The sequence below is a fragment of the Hyperolius riggenbachi genome, chromosome 3 (assembly GCF_040937935.1).
Source record: "Hyperolius riggenbachi isolate aHypRig1 chromosome 3, aHypRig1.pri, whole genome shotgun sequence".
Classification (NCBI taxonomy): Eukaryota; Metazoa; Chordata; class Amphibia; order Anura; family Hyperoliidae; genus Hyperolius; species Hyperolius riggenbachi.
The window spans coordinates 224,316,148-224,328,290 of record NC_090648.1 but is presented as its reverse complement, the minus strand read 5'-3'; the positions used below and the strand labels follow the sequence as shown (position 1 = coordinate 224,328,290).

At 42.1% G+C, this 12,143-nt stretch overlaps 1 protein-coding gene across 3 annotated transcripts in view; it reads right to left on the bottom strand.

Annotated features, from left to right (window-relative positions):
* Positions 1 to 12,143, bottom strand: part of SCAPER (S-phase cyclin A associated protein in the ER) — a 325,634-nt gene that overhangs the window by 32,652 nt on the left and 280,839 nt on the right. For all 3 annotated transcript variants that reach the window (XM_068275840.1, XM_068275842.1, XM_068275841.1), the window contains exon 28: positions 9,796 to 9,945. In XM_068275840.1, the coding sequence (XP_068131941.1) occupies positions 9,796 to 9,945 (150 nt within the window). The remainder of the gene's footprint in view (positions 1 to 9,795; positions 9,946 to 12,143) is intronic.

Sequence of the window (12,143 nt, the reverse complement as noted above, 5' to 3'; positions counted from 1 at the left end):
GAAAGGCTTTGATTCAATTCATAAAGGGGTCTCCCATTCCCCTTTTACTCAAAGTAGGTCAGGTAGATAATGATCATTTAAGCACATGTACATTATATCTCCCCTTAAAGGGAACCTAAACTGAGAAGGATATGGATGTTTCCTTTTAAAATAATACCAGTTGCCTGACTCTCCTGCTGATCCTGTGTCTCTAATATGTTTAGCCACAGCCCCTGAACAAGCATGCAGATCAGGTGCTCTGACTGAAGTCAGACTGGATTAGCTGCATGCTTGTTTCAGGTGTGTGATTCAGCCACTGCTGCAGCAATAGGTCAGCAGCGCTGCCAGGCAACTGGTATTGTTTAAAAGGAAACATCCATATCCCTCTCAGTTAAGGTTCCCTTTAAGAAGGGCAGACAGAAGGCTGTGGCTTATACAGGACTTTCTGAAATTCTTGGCCTGAGAAACATTTTCCAGCACGTTTGGAGAGGTAACACTATTATTATTGACTGAGAAGTGCTTTGTCGAACAAATGTGATTCTTGCTTATCATTTGCAGAACAGGTCCCGACTGAAGCTTGCTACTAAACAAAACTCACAGGAGGTCTGAGTTGTCCTAAATCCTACAAGAGACAGAAGTAGGGCTAAGAGTTGAAGTTAGAGTAATTATGCACAATCATTAGCTGCTGTCCTCAGATGTTAAGGATTTAACTTGAGGTTCTGTATGGCACATTCCTAACTAAGTGCAGCATTCAAATAACCATCCTGATATGCCTCTGGTCGTGGTAAATCCCACTCTTCACTCTTAAATCCCAACACAAAGCTTTTTTTTGAAAAGTATTTGACGGTTAATGAGTCAAAAACTATGTTTCAAAATTTCCCATCACTCTACAGGAAGATAGGAGGTAAAAGCAAAGAGGTGTGGGCATCTGATGAATGGAATAATAGCAAACAATGTGAAGTAACTAAACAGACAGTACAATGCATAAGTACAGGATCGGTAAAATAAGAGAACAGAAAAGTAATGACACATGGAAGCAATTGGACTCTGCTTAGTGCCAGAACCTCTAGAGTGAAATAAAAAAATGAATAAATGCATAAACAGAAGAAGACTTCAGTATGATTATGGCTGTGACAATTCTACACAAAAACTGAGACTTTTCCTTGCTAATTAAGATAATGGTTTGCATATGGTTTCACAGGAATAGAGTGTGAGATGTTATCTATCATCTTACAGCTTAATGCTGGGAATACACCATGAGATATTTTGGCAGATAGATGGCTCGATAGATAATTTCCGTCAGGTCCAATCTTATTTTCAATCGTTTTTCTGATTGATTTCTTATAGACGTGAATGGAAATTGATACAAAAAAAAAATCGGAAAATTGATCGGACAGTAAATCTGCTGAAAAATCTCATCGTGCATTCCCAGCATAAAGCCTGCACAAAGAATAGCTTACTGCAGAAAGTTTAAAGTATGTATGGAGGGCAAATGACAATGGTCTGATCTGGGCAGTTCTGTCTGACTGGGAGAAACTAGGTTGGTAAGTTGTCTTTTGTAGTGGATTGCACTCTCACCTTGCAGTGCTGGGTCCCCGGTTCGAATCCCAGACAGGGCTCTACCTGCATTAAGTTTGCATGTTCTTCCTAGTCTCCATGGGTTTCCTCTGAGTACTCTGGTTTACTCTCACAACTCAAAAGTTATTTAGATTGCCCCTAAAATTGGCACTAGACTACAATGGACATATGACTATGGTAGAGATTAGATTGTGAGCTCCTCTTAAAGTGGACCCAAATTAAAAATACAAGATTTCAGAAATAAAACCTATTTTCTAATATATAATAATAAATAGCAGCCTTTTTTCAGCTGCATGATGACAAATATAAAATATTTTACATTTATTGGAGGAACCCCTCCCTTCTTTTCAAATTGCCGGGATTTTTCCGGCAAACTGGTGGAGTAGATGGTGTCCAGCAATGGAGGAATTGCTAATGGCTGCCCCCAGTATAACCCTAGATATAAAAAGAGAAGGGTGAAAAGCATGCACTGAAATGATCATAGGTTTGAAGGAGTGTTTATTTATCTTTGTATGTGTCAGAGGGGTGCAACTAAATATTTTTAATAAAAAAAAATGTTTGGTTTGGGTCCGCTTTAAGGACAGTTTGTGACAAGATTCTACACTCTGTAAAGTGCTGAGGAAGAGGTCAGCGCTATATAGATACTAAATAATAAAAATGTGGATGTGTCTTGCCCATCCACACTCCACTCCACATATGTGGCAGCAACCTTTGGTTAAACGGATAGTCTAGTGAGGCTGGAGTGCTCTGAGGGTGGATATGTCACATCCAGACATTTGATTGCCTCCTAATTTGTGAATCCAGTTTAAAATATACCCTGAAATTTACAAAATAAATGTAAGCTTCATACACACAAACAGGCTAATTTAGGTACTTTGGGCTTCAAGGTTTTTACCCCTTGAGGTTTTTTTCAGGACAATCTTGGCTTTTGGTAATTTTTTTTCACCAAAATAATTTTATTTTCTATGCATTTTTACGAGGAAAAATAGGAAAAAATGTAGAAAATACACATTTTTACATTTTTCACATGATAAGTTCTACAGTTATAAAACACATCAAAATATATTCTTTGGCACTTCCTGGGGATGGTAGCATGTATGCCGTATTTGCTGTAGTAGCAATCATTCACTATTTGAATGGGTTCCACAGGGGGATTTTTGGGGGGACGTAAAATCTTCTTTATATAAAAATAAATTTGAAGACATTCAAATGGTTCATGCCCAAGCTAAACACTGTGTTATGGATAAAAGGGTCAATAGGCCCGTTCTCACTAGTGTGATTAGCGGGCAATTCCCGCTAATCACCAAAGCACTATTTATTTTTAAAGCGCTAGCACAATAGAAACCAAATGGCAGTGATCTCACTGCCGCGATTGAAGCAGAAAAAATACCCCCGCAAAACGGTAACGCTAAGTGCACCCGTTTTGCACTTTTAAGTGTGAATGGGCCTTATGCACCAGTTAGTGTCTGTTAATGTGAAAATAATAGCCATTCTTGTCCACACTGCCACTGTCATTGCCTACATCATTATCACATATGCACAAATGAAAGTCATGTAGAGATCTATATCAGGTATGGAATGCTCCGGGGCAACTATCATGCACAATATAAATAATGGGATATTGTACATTTCTTTAAAATCTACAAGAAAAAGTGAAAATAAAATAAAAAAAATCCTGTGCTGCAGATAGTATTAAAAATCTCTATATTTTAACCAAGAAGACTGGGCATTACGTTAGATTTTCAGAAAAAACATAGTATGCATAATTTCCAGTATAATCTGCAGATGGAGCACAATGCTGTTTATCAAATACATTTCTGACAGATTATTTAGAAAAGGCTTGAAAAAAATGACTCTTGACATTTCTGCACCCTCTCTAAAGTGGTGTCTGTGAATTCTCTGCTTGCATATAAACAATCCTATGTGCTCCATCAGTGCAGCGTACTGCTGGCCCTCTGAGCATCGAGGTCACTATGCTTTGCTCTTTATCAGCAGTCCGCGGTCACAGTCTAAAAAAAAAAGCACTGCTAAATATGTAGAAGGCTATTCTCACATTTCTACAGTTCCACTGCTTTATATCTAACCCTTAATGTAATAGCATTTTCTTACTAATACTGCCCAAAATAATCTCCGAGGGGCTGATTTATTGAAGTGTGGAGGGAAAAAAAATGTATTTTTAAGTCTCTGCCCATAGCAACCAATCAGCATTATTATTTCATTCTCTGCAAAATGAAAATGAAATCTGATTGGCTATTGGTTGCAATGGATACCTCATGGCATTTGTTCTAACTTTCTTCAAAATGTAACATACTGGTCTATAAATATAAATTAATAGGAAAAAAAACAGTATATTCTATACAATTATATATTATGTATTAACCTTCCTGGTGCTGCCGGGTAGGAGGATTTCTCAGGCCCAGCTGGGCCAATTTGTTCACTTTTTTTTCTGCAACACGCAGCTAGCACTTTGCTAGCTGCGTGTGCATTCCGATCGCCGCCGCCCCGCGCTCGATCGCCGTGCCGACCCCCCCTTCCCCCAGACCCCGTGCGCTGCCTGGCCAATCAGTGCCAGGCAGCGCTGAGGGGTGAATCGGGACTCCCTTAGACGTCACGACGTGATCCCGCCCCGTCGCCACGGAGAAGCCCTTCAGGAAATCCTGTTCTTTGAACGGGATTTCCTGATCAAAGATCGCCGGAGGCGATCGAAGCGTGTGGGGGGATGCCGCTGTACAGCGGCTATCATGTAGCGAGCCCTAGGCTCGCTACATGATTTAAAAAAAAAAAAATTAAAAAAAATAGTGCTGCGCTGCCCCCTGGCGGTTTCTAATAGACCGCCAGGGAGGTTAAGTGTGAATGGTGTTGAAAAAAGCCACCACCCCCCCCCCCTCTTTGTTTTCCTCTTATTTATAACAATTAGGGACCATATTAAAGAAGAGTGGTGCTATAATAACAGATCAAATTGCAAAGATTGTGCAGGCTACAACAATTAAGGGTGTGTGGTGGGGGAGCACTAAGATCCCTCAGGCAGAGCTGAATTATCCAAAATGTAAATCTAGGCAGCTGCCTAGGACCTGAAGAGAGTCCAGGGGCCTGGTAGATGCTAGCCCCCACCAAATCTAACTAAAAAAGCCAGATGACCATCAGCAGTGGCCAAAGAATGCTATATTGCCTAGGTCTCCATTTCATCTTAATCCTTTTCTGCCCTCAGGGTGATCCACCACCCTTGTCAAGAACCGAGAAAGCAGATATGACCAGAGCTCAACCACTTGTGTAAGGGCTCTCATCCGAAACGTTGTGCTTGTCTGCATTATGTACACTGCGCAATAAAAGGATCTAATCTGTAACTGTGGTTGAGGTCAGGTCATATTATTATTTATTATCATTGATTTATAAAGGGCCAACATATTCCATGGGGCTGTACAAAGTAAGAATCAAATGTAGGGTACATTATACAGACAATGGTATACACCAATATGTAATACAGTCATATCTGCGTTCTTGGTAATAACAGATAACTCTGTTTGAATTCCACTTATAGAAACCAAAAGTGTGAAGAGGCTTTAACCCCCCACCCCCCCCCCCCCCCCCCCCCCTTGGCAATCAGGCTTCAGGGTAGGAACACACTAGGCAGAATTGCATAAGCGTTTTCCACAATTTGCTATGGAAACGACATATGTGATTCTGCCTAGTGTGTTCCTACCCTCAATATGTGAAGGACAGAGGCACAGTACCATAATCATATACAATAAAGTGCAAGTGTCCCTGCATCATCAACTGAATGGTTTTGTGTCCCTGGCTTTTTTGTACTGAGCATGTGCACAGCCAGGGCAGTTAGGACACACTGCTGGATCTGACAGTTTGCTGTGTGTGGTTCACAGAGGTTCTCATTGCATTGTGGGAAATAACAGCTTTTTCCAACTGCCAAGCAAGCAGCTCCCTGTGTGCATATACTTCAGACAGTGGTGGGGAATGAGCAAGTGGGACTCGTATGTGCGCGCATTGCGGGGGGGGGTGGGGGTGGGGGGCTGTGTAGCGGCTGTGACCTGGCACCCGTTTTTTAGCGGGCGGGCCTTTTTACTAGTCCTATATAATAAAACCCCCGTGTCTCTGCGTCCTGCCCCTGTGTGTATGCCTGCTTCCAGACTTGACAGTTTGCTGTCTGTGAACCTCATTGCATTGTGGGAAATAACAGCTTTTTCCAACTGCCAAGCAAGCAATATTTCCCTGTGTGCATATACGAACACAGTGTGTAGCAAGCACCCAAGGAGGGAAAAAGGTGATGTGGTATGACTTGCAGCATCTCTGCACTCCAGACTCTCCAACTCTCCTGCTGTTGATGATGTCTGTGATGCTACTTTTTATCCAATAAAAGAGCTTTTTGATACTACGGATGGTTCTGACTTGACTGTGAAGAACCTGTGTGCATATACTGCAGACAGCGGTGGAGGACAGGCGAGCGGGATGCATCTGTGCTCGCATTGCTAGGGGGGGTTGGGGGGTGGGAGAGCGCCCATAGCCTAGCGCCCAATTTTTAATGGGCGGGCTTTTTTTACTATTACCGTTATAAAATGGCAATTACATGCCCTATTACTACGCATTGCGAAAGGTGATCTGTTCACATTGGCCAGTTCTAGCCATGATAGATATTTTGGAAATAAAAGTAAGCAGCCCGCTGACTGTCATTGCCATTATTTAGCACTACTTTGTAAGCTCGCTCATTTAGGTAAAGGTGGAGAATAGAATGAAACAAATGCATTGTTCTCCCATTTTCCCGGACGTATTTTCCACTAAAAAGTGACAAACATGGTAGACCCCTTATAAATCCACAAACAGGTCTAATCTGCACTTGAAAATGAAAACAAATGTGTTTTATTTTTCTTTATAATGTAGGTCACAGGTGTGGAACTCCAGTCCTCGAAGGCCACATCCATGCAAGTGTTTAGGATGGACAGAGAAATTGAGAAATGTGTTCTACTTGATTTGCCACACCTTTCCAGATTCAGTCCCATTAATTAATTAATTTGAGCTGTGCCAAAAATGTGTGTGCGAGGACCTGACCTTTCTAACATTAGCAATACATTGGCATTGGAAGTGCCACTGCTTCCATTCTAATGTGCCACGGTAAAGTCATTGGGTGTTAATTAAACTGCTTTTCCCAGATATTGTGTGGTAGTACCTACCACATTCCTAACCAGCACAATAAGTTTTGCACACTATTAATAATTTACCAAATTACGGATGTATGCTAACCTTTTATGCACGTACTGGGTCAAGACACATTTTATATAAATTGAAAGCAAAATAATATTTAGATTAATAGATCAGTTTCTAGATCACTCTCATTTAGGTGAACTTTCTCTCCGCTCACTTTAATTAAATGAGTCCATTTAATTACTTAATATAAAATGCAAATTAAATACTACCCGGTTAACTCAATTAGTTAATTAAAGGCTATGTAGGTACAATGAATATATTTGAATGTTTTGATTTTCAAAATTCCCTGGGCTTTGAAAGAATTTGCCTGCACTATATGATTCACCCAATGAAAGTGGCAGCAATTCTCTATGGAGAGGGATTACAGATTGCTCTCTGGACAGACAGCTAACAGAAATCTTATCAAAGATGCAAAACTGGTGACAATGAAAGCTTATGATGTCTAATGAGTAACACATGTTTTAAAGCAAATGTGACAGAAGGTAAGAGTGCAAGTTCAGTTTGTGAAGAGCTCTGCACACCTGTATCCAAAAGATCTTTATTCTCTATCAATCCAGCAATTGTTTAGGAGCTGTAGAGGTTGTCCTTTGTCAAGGAAGGAAGACTTAGGCAGTGCTTTCCATGAAGCCCAAATACATATAGTGCATATTGTCACTCAATTTTGATGTTATTCTGATGTCAAATTCCCACCAAATGGGTATAAACCAAGAATGCACATAAAGATTGTTGGTTCAAATGTTTACAGATGATTTGATGATCCTCCGTGTACCACCGTTGCTGGGGAAACCAGCAGCCAATGAGAGGGAGAAGAAATTTTACCTCTGTAAATGAAAGCAGATGCATGGAGAGGCTTTATCCATCCATTACTGGAGGAAGAGTGCCCATCTATGACTTCTGTCACAAAGACCACACATGCAGATATGGACATAAAGGTGTGTCTCTCATGAAACACTGGAGAAGGCTTCTACTGGTTCCAGTCAAATTCACGGATTCAGTCAGTGAGCATGTGTCTTTATATGCATTATGGAATTTATGTTTTTAGTATAGACACATGGAGGAAGCTCCCAGGTCACCAGCAGTTGCTGCTATATGTCACAGACACATTGTACCACATAGCATACAACTCAGGTAAACTAACAAAGTATATGACAGCATGTGAGAGATCGCGGAAAAGCCGCCACATGTGCTACTGAGCAGGCGGCTGATTCCACGTCCAGTGCGGCAGTTTGCACGCGGAAGCGTGTGTTTGGTAGCAGGGCAGAAGCGGAAAAGCCGCCGCATGCAACAACAGTAAAGCGGCTGGTTCCGCGTCCAGCGCGGCGGTTTGCACGCGACAGCGTGTGTCTGGTGTGGCTGAGTCTGTTAGTGCACATAGACTTAGGAATACGCGCGCGCGCACGCTGAGAGGCAGAATTCTTATACTAAGCAGGAAGAGTCAGCTGACCACGCCGATCAGCTGACTCCTGAGCGGGATACTATTGGTTGAGCAATTAGGGGTGGTGCTGGAGAGCACTACTCCATATATAGTTCCTGCTGGTCACTTGCAAGTTGTCTGCCATTGCGATCACTACGTGGAAGCACTCAGACCTAGTCAGATTATCAGTGTGTTTGAACCAGGTGGACCTGGGAATACACACTTAGCCAGATTATTTGAATTGTATTCTGTTTATGCTTAAGCTAGTTCCAGGATGTAGAGACCAAGGACCTCACACCCAGCTTAGGGAACTGTATTATCATCTGTGTTATACTTCAGACTAGTTCCAGGGTGGAGAGACCAAGGGCCTCACACCCAGCTTAGGGAACTGTGTTATCATCTGTGTTATACTTCAGACTAGTTTCAGGTTGTAGAGACCAAGGACCTCACACCCAGCTTAGGGAACTGTGTTATCATCTGTGTTAAACTTCAGACTAGTTCCAGGGTGCTGAGACTACGGACCTCGCACCCAGTCTAGGGAATACTGTATTATCATCTGTGTATTCTTCAGACTAGTTCCGGGGTGCTGAGACCAAGGACCTCGCACCCAGAATAGGCATTGTTTGATATATGTTATGACTTATAGCTTTTCTGACTACTCCTCTGTCTTCTGATTCGGTACCTCGTATATCTGATATTCCGTTGCCAGACCCTGCTTGACTTGGATACCGAATCAGCCTTCTGTCTTTGTACTTTATCTGTCAGTGTGTTGCCGACCCGGCGTGCCCGACCTCGAGATCTATCTCTCCCCTTAAAAGAGATAGTCTCCAGATCAGATAGTGACATCCATCTTAGGTGTCATTCACTCCTAGGTCCTTCCCGTCTCCAGCCTGACTCCTCCCCCCGGAGAGCCTCAGGCTGCTGGAAGGTTCCTGTTCTCCCAGAGCTGTGTCTCTATATTGTATACCACCTGCTCAGCAGGTACATTACTCAAAGTATTACTGTTGCACCAAACACTCACTTATCCTTAGGTGTCCAGAGGTTAGCAATATATCTGATTATCAGTGATACTGCAGATCATCAATAATCAGGTATATATCTGTATTCTTGGTGATACTGCAGATCACCAATAATCAGATTCTCTCTGCGTGCTGACACCAATCGTTACACAGCACCAAATAAAACCAGGAACAGATGTAAGGTATATGTATTGGTGGGGAAAAAGAACATGAACATACATGAAATTATATGAGTGAGAATACATATGAGAAAACATAGTAATTCAACAATGAAAAGATGTTGGTGCTAGTCTAGTTTAGGGGAGCCAGCAAGAAACTTCATAGGGAACAGTTCTCCAACCACCGCACCCTCTACAGCATGAATCATTGTGATTGGCCGAATGATAAGGTTGTAGTTTACTGCAACCAATCTGAAACCTAGAAGTTCGAGAGGATGCTGTTCACCCAATCACAACAGGTGCAACAGCAGCAACGCAGATGGCGTGTGATTATGGGCGTTCCGAAAGCATTACCATCTGCGCTTCATAATGTGAAGGAGGCATTAGCTACAGTAGCTGTGCCATTCATTTCTGGTGCATATTGTAAGCTCACCTGATTGTCAAGATTGTTGACTGTGAAGTATCCAACACAGACAATAATTTCATGAAGAAGTTCCTCACAAGTGTTCTGAGTGCAGAACCAGATCAAGGAGCTGATTACATGCCGGAAAGCAAGGGACAGACCCTCTGCTCCTACAACAGACTGACAAAAAACAAACAAACAAACCATTATGTAAACAAGTGAAACCAAGAGATTTAAGAAAAGCAAAAATGTTTTTTATTAAAGTTAAAAGGATGTACCTTAAAACAATGATTAGGGTTCAGACTTCATGATAAATTGGCAACAATATAAAAGCTTCCTAACAGTCAGTGGTCAGATATTTTTGAGTTGCATAAAGAAGGTATGCACACTGCAATTTAAGGAACCGTATGATATTGTTCCTTCACCAATCACCACAATATCTGACCGGCTAAATGGTATTGTATCTGTGCCTTGATAAAGCAGACCTACGAGGCCCCCAAAACCATTGTTGGTAGTGATTGGATGATGTGATGATAGGTGAAGGAACAATAAAGCACGGTTCCTGGAGTGTGCAGAGCTTCTTTATGCATACTTGGATCACAGGCTACCGGTCCTGCACCTGCTATTGCATTAATCTATGGCGTGTCAGATATTTTTGAAGGAGTAATCTGCCCCTCTTGTCATATCTGAAAAGGAGGAGCCAAAAGGCTCCTGCTTTCTGCCCTACCTTCCCCTTCCAACTTTAATGTTTGGGCAGATAATTATGTGACTATTAGAAGCAAGTTTTCATCACAGCAAACTTTGCTGCCATCTTTCTGAGGTACCTTGAAGTATGTCTGTTCTTTTTCTATCAAAAACTAAATTCCCTTATGCCTGATCACTCATCAACTGTAAAATAACAAAGTGGAGCTAAAGCAGATTTTAAATGGACCCTATTGCAAGAACAACTACAAAACAAACAACCCCCACAATGTCCTCTGCAGCTTTCACCACCTCTCATTTTCCATACCAATTGCTGAGTGTGTGTAGCAGGTCCTAGTCGCACTAGGCACAAGTATGCGTTAGTTGCTATACAATGGCATTCTTTTACACTGTAAAATGAGCTTACGTAATGGGTGGAGGTTGACTGTACAGGTAGTCCCCGATCAACAAGGAAAGATGGGGACTGCAGGTTAGCTCTCTGTCCTCCCTATATGCCCGTGTCTCCAAAGCCCCCCACTATGTCACCTCTGTCCCCCACTATGCCACCTCTATCCCCATGTGCTTTCCAGTGTCCCCCTCTGTCCCCCCACTATTTCACCTCTGTCCCCCTGTGCCCTTAGTGTACTGCAGCAAAATGTCAATTTAACAGTTTAAAAACTATTTTACTTTGATTTTTAAAATTGATGTACTTTAAACCCCCCCCCCCCCCCAAAAATAAAATAAAATATATATATATATAACTTGTTCCCACAGAATCAAATTTCACGTTTTCAGGCTGTTTGTGTCAGCGGGTCAGGTGTTCATATGTCGGGGACTACCTGAATGGTAACTTTCTGTCAGTAGAGGCAAAATGGTCGGCACTAAATATTTAGCTGATCAATAAAACTGTTCACCATTCCCTTCTGGATGTGCTCACATGCTCACATGTAGACATTCGATGTGCAGCAGTAGAAACAAGTCAGAGCACCAGTATCCTACTGGTCTCTGAGGAAGCAATAACATTGTGAAATGGCTGTAAGGCCGGTATCTTAAGTCATTTTGTCTATCTGGTATGCCTGTACTGATTCACTGTTAATAAACCCTAAGAGCAAGGACTGGTGCTCTGTATTGTCTCTACTGCTGCACATTGCATGGTAACTTTCTAATACTGTAGCAGTCAGGATGTTTCTTCACTGCATCCCTGCATGTTCTGCAATTATCCATCACAGCAAGGCTGAATGGCAGAAGATATGGCGCCATGAGCGCCAGCTGAGTGAAGAGGAGTCCCAGTGGAGAAAAATAACTACATAATCATCTCTGTATGTGTGCTCGGTAGAGGGATGCTGTGGCAGTGGTGCAGCTAGACTCTCTCACAGCTGAACCCGATAAGCCATGGGACGGAAAAGGTTGGTGGAGGCACCCTGATTATAAGTGGCAATGGATAGCCACCAACAGTGCTGGACGCAAGGGTGGATGAAATAACTTTTAGCTCCAGGGAGCTGGAAGGACTGCACTGGTTGCAGGGAGTAACAGAGAATCTGCCACAGCAGAATCATATAATAAGTGTAATATAAGTGTATATAAGGTGCCCATTAATAGTACAAATTTTCCTTCAGATTCAATCTTTAAACTCACTTTTTATGATCGAATTGTGCAGAAAACTGCACTGTGTGTAGCACAAATAGTTTTACATCGAT